The sequence below is a fragment of the Micromys minutus genome (genome assembly GCF_963924665.1).
Source record: "Micromys minutus genome assembly, chromosome: 24".
Lineage (NCBI taxonomy): Eukaryota > Metazoa > Chordata > Mammalia > Rodentia > Muridae > Micromys > Micromys minutus.
In genome coordinates this window covers 9,076,319-9,101,853 of record NC_137959.1, presented here as the reverse complement: position 1 = coordinate 9,101,853, position 25,535 = coordinate 9,076,319, and the positions used below count along the sequence as shown (strand labels likewise).

The 25,535-nt window shown below is 50.3% G+C and overlaps 2 protein-coding genes across 2 annotated transcripts; both read right to left on the bottom strand.

Annotated features, from left to right (window-relative positions):
* Positions 1-435: 435 nt before the first annotated feature.
* On the bottom strand, positions 436-23,168 carry PRKACA (protein kinase cAMP-activated catalytic subunit alpha). The gene is made up of 10 exons (XM_080936768.1): positions 22,917-23,168; positions 15,464-15,525; positions 14,982-15,110; positions 9,818-9,916; positions 8,490-8,572; positions 6,155-6,281; positions 5,972-6,067; positions 5,723-5,845; positions 1,951-2,115; positions 436-1,600 (listed from the first exon to the last, which is right to left on the bottom strand). Exons 1-10 carry the CDS (start codon positions 22,960-22,962, stop codon positions 1,475-1,477), a joined length of 1,056 nt encoding a protein of 351 aa, XP_080792894.1. The 5' UTR covers positions 22,963-23,168; the 3' UTR covers positions 436-1,474.
* Positions 17,687-17,836, bottom strand: SMIM46 (small integral membrane protein 46; the record flags this gene model as incomplete). The annotated part of the gene is made up of 1 exon (XM_080937323.1): positions 17,687-17,836. The coding sequence occupies one exon, from the start codon at positions 17,834-17,836 to the stop codon at positions 17,687-17,689; it is 150 nt and encodes a 49-aa protein (XP_080793449.1).
* Positions 23,169-25,535: the final 2,367 nt, after the last annotated feature.

Here is a 25,535-nt window from a genome sequence, read left to right as displayed (position 1 = left end):
GAACTAGCCGCGCCGCGGCCCGACGCGCCTCGCTCCTGGGGAGCCGCGGAGACCTTACTAGCGGCCGTGCCGCGCCTACATGAGGGCTTGGGGGGCGCGCGGGGCTCCCCTTTTCTCCTTCTACCCTGCTAATCCTGCTGCTGTTTGGCCGAATGAGTCCGGGCGGCTCTCTTCTGTGCCCTCTTGGTCCCGGACTAGACCGAAGTAGGGGTGGAAGCAGATTTGAGGGCCCCGAACTCCGGGTCAAAGGACAGTTTGCCCACCCCACCCCTCCTTTCTCTGTCGGGGCGGAGGAAGTACAGGAATTCCAGCTAAACCTGGTTCCTCCAAGGTCCGGAGGCCGGGGTCTCCAGAGCCTGGACACTGAGGTCCGAAATTACCTTTCCAACACCCTGAGGGTGTGATCGAAGTCGGGAATACCAGCAACACTTTTATTTTAAAACAAAACTTTATTGGTAATAGTTTTCAAATATGTTTACAACAGCACACTGTTCAAGAGAAGTCTCATCCTTCGAAGCACACAGGTTGAACGGCCCCTCTCGCCCACCCGGGGCCCCCACCCAGGCCTGAGAGCTCCTCCTTTTTGGGAGAAGTTACGAGAGGGATAAACACAGGGATAAACGGGGTAATTACCCCAGCAGCTCCCCACCTTTCTATTGAGAGAAAAAGCACAATCAGACTTGGGGGTGCAGTGAGTGGGGACACACGGCAAGAGGTGATGGACAGCTGACAGCTAAGCTAGAAGTGAGGTGCCCAGGATGGGGAGGGGCTTTTTAAGGGGGCTGATGCACAGAACAATTGGCATGAGACCACTGGAAAGGGGGGCCGGGAGGCTAGCAGCTTAGGGCGAGGTTCCAAGCCCAATTCCTTCCTTGACAGAGTCAGTTGGCTACCTGGGTCTCATCAGAATGGATTTAGGGGGTGGGGAGGAAGTTTGGGAGGGGTGGGACAATTTGGAGGGTGGGAGGCACTGGTGGAACTTAATTTAAATGAAAAAACAAACAAACAAAAAAAAAAAAACAAAAAACAAAAAACCACTGGCAAGCAGCTCTCTGTTCAGGTAATAAAATTTCCCTTTCCAAGTAGGGCTGCATGGATGGGAAGGTTGGCTTTACTGTTCATCCTTAGTATCCAGTGCTGGGGTAGGGGTGGAGGCTGAATTTGGGCCCCTCTTTCCGTACCCTGCCCCTGGATACACCGAAAGATTGGGTATGACTGGGGCTAAGAAATTCGTTGAAAACAGGCAAGGAAGGTGGAGGTGAAGGGAGGGAGGAGCTGATGTTACCCCTTCCCCAGTATCTGGTTTTCCTGCTCTCCTTAACCCTGGGGTTGTGGAGTGGATGTTAAATTAGATGCATGGAACTCTAGTGCCCTCTGGCTGTTCGATCCAACCCTCCCACCCCCAACCAGAAAAAAAAAGAAAGAAAAAGAAAAAAAAAAAAAGAAAGAAAACCCATGGGGCACAAGCACACCCCTAAAACTCAGTAAACTCCTTGCCACATTTCTCATTGATGGAGACCCGGATCTCTTCCTCCTCATAGTCGTCAAAGTTACTCGTGTCCCCAGGGCCTTTAAACTTTGGTATGAAGGGAGCTTCCACCTGGATAGGGATCAAGAACCACCCAGAGGGCATTAGCTGACTTTACCATTACAACAATACAAATAAATGGCTTAATAATCAGAGGACACTTGCTGTGACCCAAGCCTGAGCTCAACATTAAGGTATAGTGTCTTCTCTGCAACCCAACTTACCAAATGAAAGTCACTTCCCAGAGAATATTTTCTGCCTAAGGCTGCAAAGTGGCCAGGAGAGCCCAGCATCCCCATGTACAGTTTTAACTAGCTCCAGGAAGCCTGCTGTTGTTTAGTCCTGAGTTTAATGGGCTGTTTCTATTACCCTGTCTGTAATCCCCTGCCTTCCAACTTTGGGCATAGGAGAAAGCAGCCCACCTTTCTCTGGTAGATGGCAATCCAGTCAGTGGTGGCAAACCACTTGTGGTTCTTGATGTCATTGACCCCGTTCTTGAGATTCCCAAAGCGCTTGGTGAGATCCACCTGCAGAAGGTTCCGGAGCAGGTCCTTCAAGTCAGAGCTGAAGTGGGATGGGAACCGCACCTGGAAGGGGTGTAGATAGAGTGGGGTGCTGTTTATACACTTGGGGGTTCAGAATGCTGCCTTTTCCACTTTTGACACAATTCCCACTCCCTCCTCTGACACACCCCAGACAAGGTTTCTCTGTGTAGCCCTGGCTGTCCTGAAACTCTGTAGATCAGGCTGTCTTCAAACTAGAGGTCCACCTGTCCTCCCAAGGTCTAGGATTAAATGTCATGCAGGATCTTAATGTCCTTATATACATGGTCCCATCTCCTAGCCTCCAAATACTAGAGCTATAGGTATGTACCACCACACTCTGGCCAGCTGGGACCTGTTCTATCTAATACTCCCACAGGGAGAATGTCAAGATGGCTGGTGGGGCTGGGCAGTGGTGGCCCATGCCTTTAATCTCAGCACTCAGGAGGCCAAGGAAGGTGGATCTCTGAGTTTGAGGCTAGTCTGGTTTACAGAGGGAGTTCCAGGACAGCCAGGGATACACAAACAAACCCTGTTTCAGGGAAAAAACAAAACAAAGGAAAAACAACAAAACAATGGCTTACTGGAGTGTGAAAGCATTCACTGGCAACCCCAGCATTTAAGGCAAAGGCAGGTGAGTTGGGAGACCAGCCTGGTTCATATGGCACGACCAGCCAAGGTTACATAATAATAATAAAAAAAAAAAAGTCCCCAAACTCCTTGCTGGGTCAGTGGATGGCTGTTCTTGCAAAGGCCCCAAGTTTCCTTCCCAGTACCTACACATTGGCCTATAACGTCTGTAACTCCACTCCTAGGGGATCTAATGCCTTTGGCCTCCAAGGGTACTGTATTCATGTGTACACACATACATAGGGACGCACAAATATTTACACAGTTAAAAAATAAAGTAGGGAATATATAAACAGAGACCGCTTGTTGGAGCTAACACTACAGCTCTGGGGCAGGTCAGGAGCACAGCATACACAGGACTCTCTCTGCCTTTAGGCCCCAGTGGCCATGAAAACAAAACCCATGTTGAGTACCCTCTCAAATTTGCTGGCTTGGAAATTCTGGGTAAGACCTGAGAATCTACTACCCCAAGGTCTCAGGGAATGAACTGTAGGGAGGCTCTGTCTCAGGTCTGCAGACTTGTACCCTCAGCTGGGATTCTTCAGGCAGCTCCTGAGTGGGGTCTGAGGGCTTCTGAAACAGGGATAGTTCCTCAGTCTGGATAAAATAGTTTGTATCCAGTCATGTACCTCCAGAGACTCTTATTCGTCCCTGTACACACCTCTAGATTTATACCTGTAAGAACTAGCGTTTAAGAGGCAGAGGTGGGCTGAAGATATGGCTCGGTGGTTAAGAGCACTGACTGCTCTTCCAGAGGTCCTGAGTTCAATTCCCAGCAACCCGATGGTGCCTCACAACCATCTGTAATAAGATCTGATGTGGTGTGTCTGACGACAGATACAGTGAGTATACTTACATATAATAAATAAATAAATCTTTAAAAAAAAAAGAGGCAGAGGTGGTGGCAAAAGGTGAGGAAGAAGAGGAGGAAGGACGAAATGAAGAAAGGGAGCACAGGCTAGCAAGAAAAGCAAAAGGAAGGAAAGAAACAAAGACAAAAACCCCAACTGGTCCCTGCTAAGCCTTCCCTGTGCCGTGTGACCTTGGCCAGAGCCCTTAACCTCTCTAGGCCTGCACTGGCCTCAATGACATGGGGCAGATATCCCAGAATTCTGTGTGACAAGATAACATAGCCAGGGTCCGTGGGAACTGTAAGTTGCTACAAAGAAGAAGATTATACTCTGCCATGTGTGGTGGCCCACGCCTGTCCACCCAGGACTTGGGAGGCAGTGGCAGGACCCAGAGTTCAAGGGTAACTTTGATTATGTATGGAATTAGAAGGCCAACCTGGGACTCCGTTTTCAACACAACAACAAAATGTCCTTCCTTCTCCCTCAGTCTGCCGAGGTTCTTCCTACTTTTGGCCACTATCTTGGACATTTCAAGTTTTCATTTTGTGTTTCTTCTGACTGATATTCTGTAACAGGTCGAAAAACCTGTTTCCCTAGCCTTACAACAATCCTCCTGCCTCAGTCTTCTGAATGCTAGGGGGAAAAGCACTTACTAAGGCTCATGTAATCCGAGCAGAGGCAAAGGCAGGCAGATCTCTGTGAGTATGTCTGATGTATATAGTAAAATCTAGACTAACCAGTGATACAAAGTGAGACCCACACTCAAAAACAAACAAACAAAACCAAGACAGAAAAAAATAAAAGAAAAAAAGCACATGACTCTCTACCTTCTGTCTGATGGGAAGCGTTCATATCCACTCCTAGGTGATGTGTGTGCCCAGCCCCAAGGACTACAGCAGAGTAGTACCTCCTTCTCACCTCCCAGACAGGCAGATGGGTAGATAAAATGAGGCTCAGAGAATCTAAGTGACTCTGTCTCAGTTTCGCCCCCAATAATTTGTCACAGGATTGGGACTTGGGGAGTGGCAGTTCCCACATTTTTTTGAACCACATCCTTGAACTTAAGAGCCAGCTGCTGGCTGTTGTCAAAGATGCTAGATCAGGTGAGGTGACAGCCAGGCTCCCCTACTGCTGAAGGCAGAGCACCACTCTCCACCCCGGCTGAGGCTTCCACTTGCTTCCCATGGTGCAATCTTAGACCAAGTACACATCCTTTCTCCCCTCTTCTACAGGGGTACCATTTCTTTAGGGTAAGGCTAGAGGCCAGGGCCAATGAACAGTGGGAACAAGAACAGTGCTCCTGAAAGGTGCACTCTTGGGTTTTGTCTTTGTCATGGGACAAGGCTTTAGGGCTGGAGAGATGGCTCAGAGGTTAAAAGCAGAGGTCCTGAATTCAATTCCCAGCGACCACATGGTGGCTCACAACCATCTATAATGGGATCTGATGCCCTCTTCTGGTATGTCTAAAAATAGCTACAGTATACTCATATGCATAAAATAAATCTTTAAAAAATAAAATGAGACAAGGGTTTACTCTGCAGCCCAGATTAGTCTGGCACCCCTGGCAATCCTCTGCCTTGGATGTGTGAAGAGTGCAGACTGGGGCCTATACTCCCATCCAGGCTATCAGAGTGGACGACATCTGGAAGGAATCTACAGTTGTAGGTCCTGCCCACAACAGGCTTGCTGGTATGGCTGGAGTCAACACCTGGGAAGCAAATGGCTTTGGTTTGTTCTGGCCTGGTGTCAGGGCAGCACTTTCTGTAGCCAGAGTTCTGATTTGGATCAGCTTCCTGGGGTGCTTGGGAATTGTGAGATAGAGTCTCCAAAGCTTTGATGTGTGTGTGTGTGTGTACACACTGCTGGGGTACACATGCTAGACTACTGTTCTACCACTGAGCCACACCCTGTCCCCTTCACGGTAGATGCAGGGCAAGCATTCTATAGTTGAGCCATATACTCCTGTTGTTGATTTTTCTGTTTTACTACTTATCTAGCCCATGCGATCCTGGAATCTCTATGTGGCTCAGACTGGCCTCAAACTTAAGATCTTCCTGCCTCAGGCTTGACTGTTAGGACAACAGGTCTGTGACAGCACACTCAGCCTTGTGAGGACATGTGACAGGCTCTTTTGATTCCTTCCAGGGATGAACTCCATATCCTGGTCTCACCTTCCCAGAGACGATTTTCTCATAGATCTGGATAGGCTGGTCAGCGAAGAAGGGCGGGTAACCAGCAGCCATCTCGTAGATGAGGACCCCGAGAGCCCACCAGTCCACAGCCTTGTTGTAGCCCTAGAGCAAGATGGGGGGCCATTCGATGAGGCAAGAAGGTGAAGAGGGAGATGATTCCTCAGGGGCAGGGTGGGCTAGTAAGGTGGAGTAGGCCTCAGGGGTGGGGCAGGCTGGTGAGGTGCCTACTTTGCTTAGGATAATCTCGGGGGCCAAGTACTCAGGGGTTCCACACAAGGTCCAAGTACGGCCTTTCACACGCTTGGCAAAACCGAAGTCTGTCACCTGTAGGCAAAAGAATGAGCAGTTAGTAGAGAGAAGGGCTGCAGGCTCCAACTGTGCCCTCGAGTGCCCTCCCCCGGCCGCGGGCACCTGAATATAGCCCTGCTGGTCGATGAGAAGGTTCTCGGGCTTCAGGTCCCGGTAGATGAGGTCCAGGGAGTGCAGATACTCAAAGGTCAGGACGATCTGCGCCGCGTAGAAACGGGCATGGGGCTCACTGGTGGGACAAGCCAGGAGGGGATGTGTGGGTGAACATGACCACATCCGCAAGTGGTCCAAAATGTGGGTCTGTGTACCCACAGAGCAAGACACCCCATGTCTAGCTAATCAAAATGTAGACTAAAGGCTGGGAGTGCCACATATCAGTGGTCCCGGTTATGTGGGAGGCTGAGGCAGGGGGACTGCATGAGTCCAAGATTCCAAGGACAGCCTGACAGAGCCCCAAACTCTATTGTAAACACTGGGGAGCTTGACATGGTGGCACATATCTGTCACTACAGCACTCTGAGAGGCAGAAGCACTAGCATGTCTGAGGCTAGCCTGGGCTACATCATGAGTTCCAAGCCAGCCCAGACTACAAAGTGAGACCCCGTGTCAAAAATGAAACAAACAACAATAAAAATCAAGTCCTCCCCTCCCTGCCCTGTTTTGAGCTGTATAATTCTATTCAAACTCAAATGTAACAAACTTGGACTGGAAGGCTTAGAAGGAACCGAGGAGTTAACTTATTCAAGAAAATGGTTTATGGGAAGTTTGTCTGCTAATCAGTTTTGGAACAAAGTCATCAGAGTATATACAAATGTCAAAACAAAAACCACCTTGTCAGGTATGATGGCATAGTACCTTGAGCCTAAGCTCCCCAGAGATCTGTGAGTTCTAGACTAACCTGGTCTACATGGTAAGCTACAGGCCAGCCAAAGTTACATGAAACAAAACAACAAAAACAACCCTGTACACCTCACAGGTTTGGTCATCAAGGACTCCGGGTCTTGTTGGCTTGAGTCTGTAAGTTAGGCAAAGCTCACATTCATAAAAAGACTAACAATTCATAGAGTTTAAAAGAGAAACCCCGGGGGTGGGGGTGGGGGTGAGCTGTGGCTCTCAGCAGTTGCCCAGAGACAAGTGAGGGAAAGAGGGAAATCAAACAAGGGCTGTTACCAGCTCAGAGGGCAGTCACAGGGCACCCGGCAGTAACATGGAAGATCTGGGAGCTCTGGAGAAAAAGGAATCTCAAAATACTGGGAAAACCGCACCCCATGTCCAGACAGCATCAGAAAGATAGAGACAGGAAAGGAGAGGGGAGGGGAGGGGAGGGAAGGGGAAGAGAAGAGGGGAGAGGGGAGAGGAGGGGAGGGGAGAAGAGAGAAAAAGAAAGGAGAGAAGAGAGAAGAGGAGAGGAGAAAAGAAAAGATTGCCTGTTCCTGACTCGGGAGAGCCTCACAATGGCACAGAGATCCCTTCTGATTGTTTTGAAGGTGGCTGCTTGGTTTTGACACAGAGTCTTTCAAAGCTAAAAGTCTTTCTAAACTAGTCTTTCTAAACTAGTCTCAAACTCCCGACCATCCCACCTCTAACATCTGAGTGCTGGGATTAGAGGTGTGTACACCACACTTGACAAGATGTCAGGACTTTAGTAAACATGAGATTTATTTCTTTCTTTATTTATTTATCTGGATGTTGGTGAGTACACCACACCTTCAATTCCAGCAGAAGCAGGCAGATCTCTGAGTTTGAGGCCAGCCTGATCTAAAGACTGAGTTCCAGGACAGGTAAGGTTATATAGGAAAAACATGTCTCAAAACACAAACAATCTCACCCCCTGAAAAAAAAGAGACAGACACAGTAACAACACATGTAGATATGTTTGTCAAGTAACATACTAGTATAAAAATTAAAACTACATAAAATTATCCACCAGTTTCAAAACCATCTTGCTGGATATAGCGGTGGGCTCCTGTGGCTCTAGGAAGCTGAGGGAGGAGTCAGACTAGAAGTTGGGCTACATAGTTCCATCTCGTTTTTTTTCTTTCTGTGCTAGAGTTTGTAAAATGGTACCGAGCTCCACCCCCAGCCACACCAATTCAAATTTTGACCCCTAAGTCACCATGACTGGTCACTCAACTCGGCTAACTGAAATGTCACAAACTGCTTAGCATAACAGGAACAAACCCCACAGCAGATGAATATGATGACAGTCACCTGTCACATCAACACCCAGGAGGCAGGAGCAGGAGGATTGTGACCCAAAAACCAGCTTTGGCTGCACAGCTACAACAAACAGTATGCACGAATACACGCACACATGCACATACACAAAATCCCACTGGGACCCAGAGATCACTTTGCATCTCTAAGCACATTGGACTCCTTCATGTCTCTGGATGGTTTGGTGGGCCCGAGGGTAGCAGGGATGGGGTCTGCTTACCTGAACCTTCCGATCCGCCGTAAGTGGGAGAACATCTCTCCACCAGGCACATACTCCATGACCATGTACAAATTTGAGTTGTCCTGCAGGAGGCAAAGGGAGTCAAGGCCCTGTCCCCAGGCACTGGGCCCCAACTGAAGACCAGGGTGGCTTGGAGGGGCAAGCACTGAAACCTCGGTGACAGCTATCTTCCCAGTTGTTACCCGTGTTTCAAGCACCAGGAGCTGCACTTTCTCTGGGAGCAGGCAGAGGCTCCTTGTCACCACAAGGGGAGAAAGTGAGGGCGTGGCAGCTTTGGTTCTGCAAGAGCTACTATCTCAAGATTCAGTGTCATCATTTGCTAAATGAGCGAGACAGGGGACAGAGTTTTCGAGACCCAAACCAAAAATGTGTGGGATATGATGGCACACAGCCAGAGTCCTGGTTACTGAGGAGGGGGAGGACTCTGAGAGCAGCCTGGTTATACAAGAAGAAAGCATAAGGTTTGCTAGAAACAAAACAGAAAGTACTATAGGTCGCTGGAGAGGATTGCTCAACTCTTATAGGCTCACAACAAAAGAAGCAAAGATTTTTACAGGGCTGGGGATGTGGCTCAATTGTAAAACACTGTCTACTGCACACGAAGCCCTGGGTTCCATCCCTAACAGCACAAGAAACAAAACAAAACAAACAAACAAACAAAAATGATAGGGCATGATGGCAAACACAGTGATCTCAGCACTCAGGAAGCTGAGGCAGGAGGATCATGGATTGGGCCAGCCCGGGGTACACAGTGAGACTGTCCCAAAAATCAAACAAATAAAGCAAAAAGAAACAGGGACTAAGAACGGTTGTATGTCTTCTCACAGGGAATTTCTGGGGCTGGGCTCTGATGGCTGCCTACTTTGAGTGGTGTTCCCACATGTTCTTATAAACCTTATAAAGCTCCCCACTCTTAAGACCTCACAGAGAGAGGGCTGTGCTGAGTCCCATTTCGTAAATGAGAAGAGCAAGGCTCAGTGTGGCTGGTGCCTCTTTTGTAAGGTGATGCAGCTCCCTGGTTGCCTGATGGAAGTTTATGTTCCTACGTGGAGTCAGGGTGGTGGCTCTCAGGGAGGTCATTCAGGATAGGTGATGTGCCTAAGGTTACCACACTACCAGCTGGCTAACGGAAGCACTGAACTAGAGGTACCCAGGGCCCCAGTCCACCCCAGCTTCTGGCATTCCTCCTCCAAGGATCTTCTTCCTTGAAAGCAGGTGGTCCCAGCCCTGGCGACCAGGAAGCTGTGTGCCCAGGAGAGGGCTAGGATCCACCTCCGCCCTCCTCAATCCCTGGCTGTGGCCCTTACCTTGAAGGAGAATTCAAGTTTGACCAGGAATGGGAAGTTGACAGCCTGCAAGATGCGCTTCTCATTCAGAGTGTGCTCAATCTGCTTCAACTTCACCACCTGAAGGGAGGAGAGGCATGAGAGGGGGGAGGGGGGCATGAGAGGGGCCTTATTCCTTAGCCTGGGTCAGAACCATGAATGCAGAACTGGGGACCATTTCTTCAGTCAGAACGGTGCAGATAACCACAGCGAGGCTGAGTGCTGAGAGCCCAGATCAGAGCAGACCAGAGAAATCAGAGCTTGGGGGAGCCAGAGTGGTGCAATAGAGGCCAGGATGAAGCAGCTGGCAAGATCTGGAGAGTGAGTGGAGCAGGGCAGGCTGCCTCTGAGGGAAGAAGACACAACACCAGAGAGGCCCCAAGAGGTACTGGAGGCTTAGCAACCGGCTTCTCTTTTTCTAGGCAAGTATTTTTTGTCTTGTGTGGTACTGAACAAGAAAGCCAGGACCTTTCAGATAGCTCTCTATCACTGAGCAACATCCCCAGTTCTTTTAAAACTTTGTGAGTATTTATATTACGTCAGAGCCTGAGCATGATCAGCTGAGGGAGTCAGTCCCCTTCACCAAGCGAACCCTGGAGGTCAAATTTAGGTTGTCAGGCTTGGTGGTATCTTTCCCTACTAAGCCACATTGCCAGCCCCAGCCCAACTCGGCCCAGCAATTGTCATGCACATTTGAAACAGCCATGACAGGACCTCTTTTCAGCTTCTGTATCTTCTCTTGCCTTTCCCTGGATTTCTAAGCATAAAATAATCTGGGTTTGGTGTATTCGTGGAGGATTGAGGAAGGGGGATCTGGAGTTTAAGAGCAAATCTGGTTATACAAAGTTGCTAGCCTAGGCTACGTGAGACCTATTTCAACACACACTCACATGCACACACCCATGCATACACAGAAAGTAAAATACAGTACATTCTAAAGCTACTTAACGTGGAAGACAAAAATCACAAACTGTTTCACTAGGCAAGTGGCGCACGCCTGTACTCTCGGATATCCCAAAGATGTCTGGGCTACATATCAAGACCTTGTCTCGAAAACAAGGCAGTTAGCTTGGATCCAAGCCTGAGGATGCCCTGAATTCAATCCCTAGAACCCTCTGGCCTCTCACCAACCAAAACAAACAGCAGCAACAACAACCAAGCCTGATATGGTGGTACAACCAAGTCTGGCATGAAAATGCATGCCTATAAATCCCAGCATCTTGGAGGCAAGAGCATCAGGAGGTTCAAGGCTATCCTTGGCTACACAGAGACTAAAACTGGGGCTCTGATCATTGAGATGTTGTCTAAAAACCACCAAACCTTTACACAGAAGTGACTAGAATAGACCGCTGTATTAACTAGGAAACATGGCTAACCTGTATTCCTGGGCTGAGGATGTGCCCAGCAGTGCAGTATTTACTTAACATGTGTGAGGTCCTGAGCTCTAGACCTAGTAACTGGAGGGGGAAAAATTTCATCTGTTTCTTCCTACTTTTTTTTTTTTTAAGATTAATTTTATGTATATGAATATACTGTAGCTGTCTTCAGACACTCCAGAAGAGGACACAAGATCTCATTACAGATGGTTGTGAGCCACCATGTGGTTGCTGGGAATTGAACTCATGACCTCTGGAAGAGCAGTCAGTGCTCTTAACCACTGAGCCACCTTTCTAGCCTTTCCTTGTACTTTTATGACGGGATGACTAGAAAATGTAGAGATCCCTTTTCTTAGGCTATAGGGGTAGCTCAGCAGTAGAGCAGGCACCTAGAATGTGGAAAGGCCCAGATTTAATTCCCAGTACCACACAAAACTAATAAATTCTGGTAAAAGAAATTCGGTGACTTGTGCCGGGTTTCTACTGGTGCTGCTCTGTAGTGCCAGACAGGTTAGACATCTTCACGGATCTGCACAGATGGCTTAGTGGCTAAAATCCGTGTGCACACATCTTGCAGAAGACTGGAGTTTGACTCCCTGCACCTATGTCAGGTGGCTCACAGATGCCGGTGACTCTAGCTCCTAGGGATCCAATGACTCTATATGGTCACCACAGATACCTATAAACATATCCACATGCACAGACAGACAGACAGACAGACAGACAGTCACATATAAATAATTTTAAGAAAAATCTTTATGGAGAGGTTAGGGGATGGCTCAGTTGGCAAAGTGACTACTGTACATGCCTGGGACGGACCTGAGTTCAGACCCTGGCACCCATGTACCAGGTGTGGTGGTCTATCTGTAACCCCGGCACTGGAACAGAGGAGGCAGTGAAACCCTGGTGTTTGCAGGCCAGCCAGCCTCACGCCAAGTTCAGTGAGATAAAGTAGAGACCCAGGCATGGTCGCATAGCCTTTACAGAAGGCAGAGGAAGGCTGACCTCTTGAGTTTGAGACCAGCCTGATTTACAGTCAGTTCTAGGATAGTTAGAGCCACATGAAGAAACCTTGTCTTAAAAATCTAATAATAGTAATCATAATAACAATTAATGATGGAATGGCTGAAGGAGAACCAGTAAAGAGCTCCGGAATGCACAGGTACACACAGAATCAAAGACTCCTGCACACAGTCTTTATGAAAGGCTACATAAGGGGGCACACGCCTGTCAGTGCCAGACTCTGGAAGCAGAGGCAGGAGGATCTCAAATTTGAAGCCCATATGGGTTACATAGTGTGAGCCCATTTCCGAACGAAGTGTTTGTCATTGTGAGACCAGACCTCACACAGCCCAGGTGGCAGTGACCTCCCAAGAGGACGACCTTCATTCTTCACCCTGCTTCCGCCTCGCCTCCTCAGATTGGTTGGTTTCAGCTTTTTCAAGATTGAGTTTCTCTACGAAGCCCTGGCTGTCCTGAAATTCAGTCTGTAGACCAGGTTAGCCTTAAACTCAAGAGATCAGCCTGCCTCCTCCTCCTAAGCACTGGGATTACAGGCGTACACCACCACGGCCAGCTTCCACCACATAACTGTGTGTGTCTGCACCTATATATATGCAGTCATGTGTGCACACACGTGTAGAGGGCAGAAGTATATATGCAGTCATGTGTGTACACACATATAGAGGGCAGAAGTATATATGTAGTCATGTGTGCACTTACGTGTAGAGGGCAGAAGTATATATGCAGTCATGTGTGCACACACATGTAGAGGGCAGAAGTATATATGCAGTCATGTGTGCACTCACGTGTAGAGGGCAGAAGTATATATGCAGTCATGTGTGCACACACGTGTAGAGGGCAGAAGTAGACATTGAAATTTTTCTTCGATCATTAGCCATCTCCTGGTTTGTTTTTTTTAAGAAAATCTTCAGGGCTGGAGAGATGGCTCAGTGGTTAAGAGCACTGACCGCTCTTCCAGAGATCCTGAATTCAATTCCCAGCAAACACATGGTGGCTCACAACCATCTGTAATGAGATCCGATGCCCTCTTCTGGTGTGTCTGAAAACAGCGACAGTGTACTTATATATAATAAATAAATAAATCTTTAAAAAAAAAAAAGAGCACTGACTGCTCTTCCAGAGGTCCTGAGTTCAATTCCCAGCAAACACATGGCGGCTCACAACCATCAGATGTGTGTCTGAAGACAGGAACAGTGTACTCACATATATGAAATAAATAAACCTTAGGGAGGAAAAAGAGAAAATCTGTGTGTTTGTGTGAGTATGGGTGTGTACACCATGGTGCGTGTGTGGCGGGCAGAGAACAACCTCAGGCGTCATTCTTTGCCTTCCCTCTTAAGGGGACGATCTTGCCTGCTGCTGCATATGACAGGCTGGCTGCCCTTGAGCTCACCCGTCTCGCAGGAAGAGTGCGGATACATGTAGGTGCTACTTGCTGGGCTTTGTGTCTGCTCTGGGAATTGAACTCAGGTTCTCATGCTTGCCTAAGAAGTGACTTCTCCATTAATCTCTCTTCAGCCCTCCAACTCATAAAAGTGTTTTCTTTAAATTCACTTACTCTGTGTGTGTGTGTGTGTGTGTGTGTGTGTGTGTGTGTGTAGGGGTCAGTGGGGTGGATGCTTGTGCCATGACACACTTGTAGGTCAGAGGATACTTGCAGGAGTTTTTCTCTCCTCCAGTGTGGGTTTTGGGGACTGAACTTAGGTCATCATGCATGGTAGCAGCTCCCTTAACTCAGCCATCTCTCTAGTCCTATCTCTACCTCCACCTCACTTTTTTGAGTCATGGTCTTTCACTGAACCTGGAACTGGTTATGCTTGTTGGCCAACAAGACACATATACACACAAAGTCAAAGAACTGTTTTTTAAAGAACGTCTATGCAGGCCAGGCAGTGGTAGCTTTTAGGCCCAGCACTTGGGAGCAAGAGGTAGGCCGACCTGTAAGTATGAGGCTAGCCTGGGCTATAGAGCACTTGGGAGCAGAGGCAGGCAGACCTGTAAGTATGAGGCTAGCCTGGGCTATAGAGCACTTGGGAGCAGAGGCAGGCAGACCTGTAAGTATGAGGCTAGCCTGGGCTATAGAGCACAACACAGAGAAAAATTTTGTCTTGAAAACCAACCAAACAAGCAAACAAACAAACCAACAACAAAGAACGTCCACTTGTTTCTTCCAGACCACTCTGATCTCTGTCCAGATGCAGATTAACCACAGGGCTGGATATGTTGAGGGACAAAGGCCCTTTCCACCCTTGGGTCTGATAGATTGTGGCGCACCGGGGAATATGAATGTGGCCGAGGACCCATGGACAGGTTCCAAAACACTACTGAGCACAGATGGCACCGTCTGCAGAGCTGTGGCCTGTGTGTGCGGTGACTTGCACAGATCCTCGTACCCACTTCCACTTTCTTCATCTTTTGCGGGGGTGAAGATGGAGTCCAGGGCCCACCCCAGAGTAGACATACACCACTTACAGTACTTAAGAAAAGAAGTACCCATCCCTCCACACTCTGGACTCAGCACAGTATTTTGCATGTGGAAAGGCCAAGTTGCCACTGGACCTTTCTAAAACCTGAGGTGCAGGGGAGGCTTGCACTGCTAATTCACAGGGAACTACATGTTTGTTCTTTTGGAGCCCTCAGCGCTGCCATCGGTGAGAGGTGAATAAAAGGGCAGAAGAGCGGTGTAGGTGGTGGTGAGCTCGGCGTGGTGGGCAGACACGGGAAGGTCTGGCAGCCGGTCACCTTACCTTCTGCTTGTCCAAGATCTTCATGGCATAGTGGTTCCCACTCTCCTTGTGCTTCACAAGCATCACTCGACCAAAGGAGCCGGTGCCAAGGGTCTTGATTCTATCGAAGTGATCCAACTGGGCTGTATTCTGTGGGCAAGGATGGGAGGGGGTCAGGGGCACCTCCCTGCAGCCTTCTGAGCTGGGGAGTCCCCTGTGTCACCGGCAGAGGGGGCCCTGGGGAGTGGGTGGAGATGACCCAGGGGACATTCTTCCAGGCAGGGTGGCAGGGCCAGATCCGGCCCTGGCCAGGGGCCCGGGAGTGGCTGGCAGCTGCATGGAGAACAGAGCTGCCAGGTGCAAGGATACAGTGTGTAGCCAGCAGTGAGAAGCACGGGGCACCGTGAGCATGTTAGAAGGGAATGGGGCAGGGCTGGGTAGGGCACACAGTGACCAAGCTGGGGAACGTTGCCCGGTAATACTGCTTCCTCTGAGGTGCTCACCTGAGAAGGAGTCTCCCATTTTTTTAGGAAATCTTCCTTGGCTTTGGCTAGGAACTCTTTCACTGAGGGAGAGAGACAAAAGTTAGGTGAAGAGTCCTTGCTTTGAGGCACATCAAGTTTTCCCACCCTAGTGGAAAGTGGGGTGCAGCTATTTCAAGCCAGAATCTGAAATTTTACCAATGTCTTTGGGGATCCCAGAGGCAACTTGGGACATTTTGATTGGGCTGGGGCCCAATATTCCATTAATTACAGAGGTAGGTATCAGATTCTAGTAACACCCGAATAGGGTACATGGGCACTTGGGAACACAGGACCGAGAGGCACACAGGCCAGCCCACCCCACTCTCCCCAGCACTAACAGACATTCCTTGGCCAGGGTTGTGGCAGCTGAGGTATTAATAGCCTCTGATCTGGCTGCTCCTCTGCTGAGGCCAGGCCCTAGTGAAAGCCTGCAGGGCTAGTGTAGCAGGTGCCCTTGGTGGGCTCAGCTGTCACCTTGGCCCCTGCTGGCTCTCTGCCTGCCTTTGCTGAGGGAAGAATCCTTACCCCTGAGCTGCTTCACTGGGTGCCTCCCTTCAGGCAGACTCCTTCCAGGAGCCTGCAGCATTCTGAGGCCAGCATCTCATTTCCTGATGTAGAAGCTGTCCCTGGTGACTGGCTGGGGCGCCCAATTTCATTCTCTTATTTGATATCTGACAACCTTCTTTACATCTGTTTTAACCACTTAACAGCTCAGGAAAAGAAGGCCTAAAGACAGTTCACTGTTGTGTGTGGCTATAGAGGCAGCTGGGGGACAGGACTTCAGGGTGGGGAGTCCCTGTCCGGATGGTGATGAGCTGTATGTCCTGAGACAACTCATCTCTCTAAGTCTCAGTTTTCTACAGGAGCAAATGGGGTTACAACCATGCTGACTTTGTAGGGTGCTGGTAGGGAGAGAGACCTAATTCCACACTGGCAAAGGAGCTGGAGCAGTGGTCTGGTACTAGATTTATGGTACAGAAATGCCAGCCATTCTCTGTAACGGTTCATCTTAGTTGGCAACTTAACTATATCTGGAATCAGCTAAAACCCCGGCAGTCCAGCACACTGGTGAGCGGTTATCTTAATTGGATTATGAGTTGGGAAGACCAGCCCTGAATCTGGGCCACCCTCCTGGCAACAGCCCACGTAAGAGGACATGGAAGAAGACAACTTTGCCTTTTGCCTGCTTGCTCTCACTTGCACTGGCAAGTTCATCTGTCCTGTTGCTGGGGCAGCCTTTGCTGGTGCAAAACCCCACTCCTTCAGTATTCTGCATCCAGTGCAGGCTGAAGACCACCAGCTGTCCAGGAATCTTCCAGAACTCTAGCACTAGTTTGGGACTGCTGACATACCCAGTCTTGAGACTGAACAACCGCACAAACCACAGACTATAAGCTGCTCTAATAAATCCACATATAAATACTCCATCCGTTCTGGTCCTTTAGAGAAGTATGATTAACAGTCTCCTGGTCCCCCCCACCCCCTTTGGAGACAGGGCCTCTCTCTACATAGCCCTAGCTGTCCTGGAACTCACTATGTAGTGATTCCTGATTAGCCTCAAACTCAGAGATCTATCTGCCTCTGCCTCTCGAGTGCTAGGATTAAAGGCTGCACTACCACATCTAGACCCTCTCTTGGTTTACACTATAGCCCAGTATGATATGGAACTCACTATACAGCCCAGGCTTTCTTCGAACTTAGAGCAGTCCTCCTGACTCAGATTCGCTAGTGTAGGGATGTGTATGAGCCAGTTGGGGTCACGGCACAGGGGGGACAGTACTATGAGGAGCAGGGTTAGAGTGATGGCACAGACTTGTAGTATCAACATCTGAGGCAGGATTTTGAGTTCAAGGCCAACCTAGGATATATAGCAAGAACCTGTATTGATACAAGGGACTGGAGCTGAGCTCAGTGGTAGAGCGCTTGCCAGTATGCACAAACCTTCGTTCTATCCCTAGCATAACAAAACAAATGGATATACTAGGCCATAATCCCAGAATTGGAGGCTAAGACTGAGGATCTCAAGCACAAGGCAGGCCTCTCAGAAAACAAAACATGCAAAGAAGGTGGTGGTGGACAACAAGAACAAGTACCTAAACCAGAAACCCCACACTCACCTGCTGCCTGCCTCTCCCAGCAGAGTATGGCATGGGGGTTAGGTATCATGGGGCAAACTGGGGCCCATCAGTTCCCAGCCAGGATTCAGGGTGCTGACTGAGGCTTTAGTCCCCAGAAAGTGCAGCGCAGGTAACCCAGGAAACGGACAGCCAGATGGGCCCAGAGGAACAGCTGTAGCCACAACTGGAAGGTGACATCGTCCTCACACTCACTACTTCCAGACCCCAGATCCATCCCAGGCAGCCCTGGGTTCTATCTGCAATCTCCTCTTTGCTGGAGTAACAAGTGCCTCTTGGTAAGGTCTGGGGGTTGGGGAAGGAGTTGGTTGCCACGGAAGCATTTAAAGGCACCTGCTCCAGGATAGCCAAGGTTTGCAGACGCTTTCCTTGGCAGTGGGAGGTAGGAAGATTCTCTAGAGGGTATCCCTTTGGTTGGCCTGCCCTTCCAAGGATGCCCATGACTCGCAGAACGTCTCCCGGGTGCCCGTGAAGTCCATGCATCCAGAGCACTGCCCACAGGCGGAGGTGAAGGGGTTAAGGCCCAGGCCCATGCAACAGGCACCAGCTCTCCAGAGTTTTAAGAAAGCCCCAGAGCTTTTTAATTAGCTGGAAGAACAGCTAGGAAGGAAGGCCAGGGTGCAAAACAGTAGCAAAACCCACTGTATCTTCTCTGCGTTTTCTCTCAACACCGAGCCCCCAAATCCTGTTACCCCTGAGATAAATGGACACATCTGGTTCTGTCTTGTTCCTCTGCTTGAAGAAGGGAACGGTGTCCCGGGTTGTCCTTGGCCTCTGTCAAACCTTGCCCTGTGCTTGGCTCTGTTCTCGGCCATGAAAGTCCAAACCGGAAATGAATGGCTAAACTTGAGTGGGGGAGGGGAAGGTAGCTTTAATCATCATCTTCCTTCTTTCCCCGGCTCCCAAAAGCTGAAAGCTCTGCAGCAGCCTTCCTGGGGCTGCCTGGCACCCATGGACCCCTGCTGCCAACAGGAAGTGGTAAGGAGGGTAGCCCAGCAGCTGCTAGCTGGTGGAGCCTGCAGCCTTGCCCACTCTTGTTTGGAAGGGAAGGGTGCCATTGGCCTTCACTCTCTGGATTTGATGTGCTGCGAAAACTCCAGACACCTTTTGGAAAGCCTGTGCCACAGCAGCAGCAGGCAAGAGTGCACTGTACCTCCCAACACTAGGTCCCCTCTGTCTCCAGGCAGGGTTCAGGGTACCAAGCTCTACTGTTCCCATCTTTATTCTGGACTGAATCTCAGAACTGGGTGGGACTACTCCATGCCCCTGTCTGAGCGGAAGCCCCACTTTAGGTAGACCATCTGCTTTAGTCTGAAATGGACCATTCCTCCCTGTTCTTCTTTCTCAGGTTCCCTAGCCCAGGATTTTAGGAACAGAGGGGTTTCCAGGGATATTCAAGAGTCCATGGACTCCTTCTCTCCACCTATTCCCCTATACCCCCATCACAGCCCCTCCCTGACTTAAGGGGCAGACAGTGTCTAGGAAGTTGCTATAACAACAGGGCTCAGTCTCACCATCGTTGGAGCTGGAAGCCATCACTCAGTCTTTCTCAGGGCACTAGCACTACGGTGGCTGGGAAGCCTCTTAAGATCTGCTGTGCCAGTTTGGCTGCCAGTCCTGGGGGGGGCCCTGCCTGTAGAGGGAGCCAAGGAGTAATAGGGTGGGAACAGGAAGAGAAACTCAACCTGCAGACTAATGGGTGCAGGGGAGGGGCAGATAGAACCCTTCAAACTTCTGTTGGCCTGACTGGGCAAAAGGCAAAGCTGCCTGGGAAGACCCTCTTAGGCACCCATACAACTGCCGATAATAGCAAGGGTTTGACCCTTTTGAGTTTCTATAGGATGTTAGAAGGCAACAATTCCATCTAGAAATGTCTTTCCCTTAGTGACTGAATCAGTTTGTCTTGGGGACTTCTGGGCTCCCTCTTACCATGCCTGCCACTATCCCTGTGGGTCAACTCCCTGGGGTATGGACTGGCTGAACTCTGAGCCCCACTTGGCTGTTAGTGCTGGGAGCCTCCTGAGGTTTGACCTTTCCCTTTGTCCTCTAGGCTTCACATCCTGGCCCGTCAACATCTATGTCATTTAAGGGTGAGTCTCCCCTTACCTTATTCTATACTGGGCTGCTTCTAGATTCTTGCCCTCTTTCTTGGTCAAGGAGACAGTAAACCCTGCCCCACCTGGGCATTTTGATGGCAGTGCAGTGGGCTGAACAATGCCTGTTTGGAGCCTAGGAAGAATTAGCATCTTCCTGACCTCAGTGGGGTAGATGTGTGGCAGATGAGGAGCAGGTGCCCTCTGCAGGCTGCTGTGGCTACTGCCCCTGTCTTTGCTTACAAGAGAGTACCTGGCTTTACTTCCTCTAAACAGTAGCTTCTAAAACAAGAGAGGCTTCCTTTCTCACCCTGCTCCTCTCCAAAGTCTGACCAGGTCTCAGGGGCAGTACACAAAGTTATTCTGAGGATGTCTTAATATCCAGTTACGTACGTACAAATTTTTTTTTTTTTGGTGGTACTAGGTAGGGGTTGAACCTAGGGCCTTGCAAGAACTATACCACTGAGCCGTGTCTCCATCTCTTACTTTTTGTTTTGAATAGCTTCTCCTTGAAGTGCCCAGACTATCTTAGAATTTAAGATTCTCTTGGTTAAGCTGCTCAAGTAGCTGGGATGACAAACCTGTACCAGAGACTACAGCAGGCCTAACAATCTCAGGCAGGAGTCGCTTAGGACCTATGAACAGAAACGAGCAGTCTTTATTATTTCTTTTAAAGCCTGTGTCTCCTTTGTGGCCCAGGTTGGCCTCAAACTCAGGTCCCTCTTCATCACAGTCCCCCTCTTGTTGGTTACAGGTTTAAGACTCTGGCCCTCTTTTATTTTCTAAATGGTCCTATACATTCATTGTGTGTGTGCACACATTCTTGTGCAGGTCAGAGGACAACTTGGAGGAGTCGGTTTTCTCCTTCCACCATGCAGGTCCCAGGGAGACAATTCAGACTGACGGGCTTCGCAGCAAACATCTTTACCCGAGGGCCATCCTGTAGGACACAGGTTTTGTATTTTGATGCAAGATCTTGCTGTTACCTAAGCTAGTCTTTAATTTTTGGGCTTAAGCAATCCTTTTGCCTCAGCCTCTTGGGTTGCTGGTAGTGTCAATATACACTACTATGGGGTTTTATTTTTATCATTTTAAGTTAAAATATGACTGGGGTTTAACTCCTGCCGATGTACCTGAAGGCTGGACTTGGTGGCACAGGCTTTAATTCCAGCACTTGGGAAGCTGAGGCAGGCAGATCTCAGAGTTTGAGGCCAGCCTGGTCTACATTTCAAGTTCCAGGCCAGGTGGAGTTACATAGTGAGATCCTGTCTTTAAAAACCAAAACGAACAAAAGAATGTCTGAGTTGAGACATCCTGGGGTCCAGATGTGCTGGTAGACAGACATCGATGTAAATTCTGCCTGTAAGCTGTCATTATAGCACACGGAGATGGCTCGTTTGGACAGAAATCATCTAAGTATGCATGCCTATGGAAACCAGTTAACTTAGCCCTCCTGGATGCATGGATTTCATCTGTACAGCTCAGTCCTGAGCAGCCGGCCTTTTTCTGGGGATCTTTCCTCCTCTGTGGCTCAGTCCCTGTTGTTTGTATTTGATAGGCTTAGAGCTTTCCTAGCAGTGTCTTCAACTTTCAAAGGGACCATTGCACTATATATACAATACATACCGTCTACCTTCTGGTGGGCCTCACCTTCCAAGGCCGCTGGCCCTTCTTCTGCCCCGGGGTCCCTCCAAGCCCAAGGCCAAGACCTTTTTGGGCACTACCCACCTGCTCCTCTTGTCATCAAGCCCTCAACTACAAGCACTTGCCTCTCTGTCCCCCGCCCACCGATGAAATGCCAGGCCTCTTAAGGCTGCTCCTTGCTCTGCTGTTTGAAGGTGGGGGGGAGGGGCAGAAAGTTCTTGGGCTTCTTCAGTGGCATTCTGGGGACTGACACTGAGAAGGGCAGAGCTGGTCAGGGCCTCCTTTTGGGGGAACTGGAAGGAGTTCTCAGCTGCAGTAAAGCTATAACTCAGAGTGACACCACTTTAAGACATGGAAGTATTAAGGACAGGGCTCAAGGCCCTTTCGGAAGTAATGTCAATACAGAATCATTTTTTTCCCCTGGCTGGAAAAATTCAGCATGTTTAAGGGTACGGGGAGAGAATACACTCCCTCTGGGTGAGCCCTCGGTATGCAAAGAACCCATCTGTCTTAAGCAAACCAAATCATTAATGTCACCAATTGCTGGATGGCGTTACCCCAACCCGTGCAATTCTTCTTCCTGGCCATCCCAAGTCAAGTCGAATGAGCCTTTGCTATTCATTTCATCCTCAGCTTCGAACCAGTCCCAGGGACTGGGTGAGCCATAGAACCGCAGTTGTGAAACGACCATTTATTGAGGGGCCTTCCAAGGAACCCAGACCTCGGGTAAGCCAGGAGGGTGCTCTGCTGCTTTACCTCACCCGAAACCCAAGAAAAAGGACAGACGCAATGGCTCTGAGCAAGACCAGCTCGAACTTGGATGTGAAAGCGCAGAAGCAGCTCTCTAGGTTCATAAACAGTCTGCCACCCCAGCCAGGGCCAGACGATTGCACGGAGGAGGTGGAGTGACAGGATGAGAGGGGCAGAGGGACCCAGAAAGATCTTGTCCCCCATGCCAAGTGACACAGAAGGGAAAAACAATGCAGGAGGTGGCCCTGGGAAATGCTTATGGGGTAGGGGGGGCTTAGAGGTGGGGGCTCTGATGAGGTGAATCGGGCAGGGGTAGGAGAAAGATGGCGGGGGCTGGAGGGGGAGGGGTGTGGTCACCAAGTGGCCAAGGTCCCTGTAGCGTGGACCCCACAGCACTCCGGGGACTAGCAGGAGCCTGGATCAGGGTCAAGCATTGGGGCACTGTGTGGGAAAGGTGAGTGACTAAGTGGGAGGGGGGATGAGAATCTGGGGAAAGGGACTAGGAGAAGAGGGGGTGGGATGGTGACAGGGCCCCATCTGGGGCCCTGGCGGTCATACACGCAATGGTTGGCAGTGACAGCTGGGTGGGGGGGCACGGCCTTTGCAGTGGGGGATGGTAGGCTTTGGGCACGGGGGCCCTACTGGGGGCAAGATACTTCTGCGGCGATCGGACCCCAACGTAGACAGGCAGCGGGCAGGGGTGCAGGCAGATAGGATTGGGGGGGCATGTGGGGGAGGGGCCATGCAGTGATGGGCACTGCGCGGGCAGGCCGCACGCAGCAAAGATCAGGGTGACGGCCGGGCACTCACCGCTCTCCTGCTCGCTGCCCTTCTTGGCGGCGGCGGCGTTGCCCATCGCGGCGGCGTCGCGGCCGGGGCCAGTCCCGGAGCTGCGACGCGGCGGGTGCTAAGGTGGCCGGCGGCCCCGGAGCGCGCTGGGCAGCGGAGGCGGCGGCCCCTGGGGCTGGCTGCGCTTGCTGCGGCGCCACGACCCCCGCCCAGCCCCTGCTTCCCGCGTCTCTCTGCGCCCGCCCGCGGGGGAGCCTCAGCCCAAGTCCTCTGTCCGTGACGCCCCCGCAGACTACCGCCCATTGGTTCAGGCCTCCCTGACTGACAGCCCTATGCCGCTGTTCATTGGCCTTCTGGAACCCTCCCGCGCCACCATAGGCTCCTGAATGAGTGACGCGAGTTGCCGACTCTTGGCCATTCACGGGCGTGTGAGGCCGCAGTCGGGCGGGCGAACGCACGTGATTCGTCGAGAAGCCCGATAGGTCTTGGGGCTCGCCCTGGGAAGCCTTCGATTGGTGGAGACGCTCGGCCCCGGCGGGTGTCAGTCCCGGGGTGAGAGGGCGGGGCAGCGGTGCAGGCTGCGGACCGGGCGGCGGGCGGGGCGGAGGCTGCGGCGGCGGTGGCTGGAGGGTGGCCGGGTGGCAGGCGCTGCGAGATGCGGCCCGGCGGACGCCCGTGCGGCACTGTGCGCGCTGCAGTCTCCCGCCCCTGCCCAGTGCGGCAGCGGCTACGGGCCAGAGGTTGACGCCACAGCGGGGCCGGCGCAGCGGATGTCCACCTGCCGGGGGGAGGGGCGGGCTGGCGCCGAGGGTCAAAGGTCACCGGGCGCCGTTCGGCGTCATTCATAAGGCCTGACACTGGGCAGCTCAGGGTCCGCTTTGGTTTGCTCGAGACACAACTGGAGTTGCAAGGGGATGCTGGACCCAGAACTGAGGGCGGGCTGGGAGGAGACTCTCAGTGTCCACTCTTTGCTGAGGCTCAACCCTAAGACCCCCTTGAAAAGTAACAACTGACTCCGGCCAAGTACATTACTTCTTGTATCTAGAATGTTGGTACTGTCATACTCTCATTTTATGGAGGCATGGTCAGACTAGTTTTTCGCCCTTAACTAATCTCCATTGCCAGCGTAACTTGCCCCCTGTGGGCAAGCCGTTCTCCTTCCTTCTGGATGCTCATCTTTAAATTTTATTTTTATGCAGTGTTGGGGATTGAACACAGTGCCTACTCCCTGCTAAGTAAGCATTGTACCACTGAGCTAGAACCTCACTCAAGTGTTCTTTCAAGTCTGCAATGTCAGGACATGGTCATTTTCCTACTGTGCCACTGACACCAGGGGCCTGAGCACTCTGCTGGAGGGGTTTCCTGCACACTAGGTTGATGTTAGAACTCCCACCCTCACACCCTGGATGCTGATACTCTTCCATCTTTCCGCTGCCCAGGACAACCCAAACCATCTCCAGACACTGCTAAACGTACTCTGAGACAGAATTATCACCCTCACCAGAGGCTGTGTAATAGAGGGTAGCCAGAGTGGAAGGTGCTGAGGGGACAATGAGCCACCTCTCTCCAGACTCTAAAGGGTAGTTGACTCTTGCATATACCCTTAGACTGACTGCTCAACAGTGCACACCCAGCTTCTAAGCCAGCAACTATATGTACTCCTGCTACTAGGTCAGCTGCCAGAGGAAAGTACCCTGCCAGAGAGTACAGTTGCCTCTGGATTATGAGACCTGGCTGAACAGACAAATGTTCCATCTCTGATTTGGGAATTTTTGCCACAGCTAAGTGAAATTATCTAAATTGTAACTGTGTGTCCTTGGGTCACAATGTTGCTCCATGCCTGTGGGTCAAGGTCAGAGTGAGAAAACCACTGGCCATCATCTACTGAACAGCTAGCATACTTAAGATTGGACAAACCAAAACCAAAAAAAAAAAAAAAAAAAAAAAAGCAAAGAAAAATAGGCTTTGACCCTCAGGTTGTGTTGCAAACTGTACAACTAATTGAGACTGAATTAGGGGAGCAAAGGGAAAGAAGGCCCAGTCACTGTAGGACAAGTATGACACGAAAGTGACAAAGCCGTTCAGCCACAGGAGGTCAAAAAAACAGCATATTAAAAAAATTTGGGGGCTGGAGAGGTGGCTCAGAGGTTAGGAGCACTGACTGCTCTTCCAGAGGTCCTGAGTTCAAATCTCAGCAACCATATGGTGGCTCACAACCATCTGTAATGAGATCTGTTGTCCTCTTCTGGTGTGTCTGAAGACAGCTATAGGGTACTCACATACATAACATAAATAAATCTTAAAAAAAAAATTTAACAGGCACTAGATGACTTAAGAGCACTGGCTGCTTTTCTGGAGAATGGGTTCAATTCCCAGCTCCCACATAGAGATGCCCAGTGAGTTCTAGGAGCTCCAGAGCCCTCTTCTGGTCTCTGCAGACACCAGGCACTTACATGGTACAGACAGCCATACAGGCAAAATTACCAAACATATAAAATTTTTTTTAAAGTTTTAATCCAGGCAAGGCATTAATTCCAGCACATGGGAGGCAGAGACAGGTAGATTTCTGAGTTTGAGGCCATCCTGATCTCAGATCGAGTTCCAGGATAGCTAGAGAAACTGTCTTTGAAACAAAACAAA

Coding starts and splice junctions, on each gene's coding strand:
- PRKACA (XM_080936768.1), bottom strand. CDS start 22,962: ATGGGCAACGCCGCCGCCGCCAAGAAGGGCAGCGAGCAGGAGAGCG. Junction 15,526..22,916: donor GGGCAGCGAGCAGGAGAGCG/GTGAGTGCCCGG, acceptor TCTCTCCCTCAG/TGAAAGAGTTCCTAGCCAAA. Junction 15,111..15,463: donor AATGGGAGACTCCTTCTCAG/GTGAGCACCTCA, acceptor CCTTGCCCACAG/AATACAGCCCAGTTGGATCA.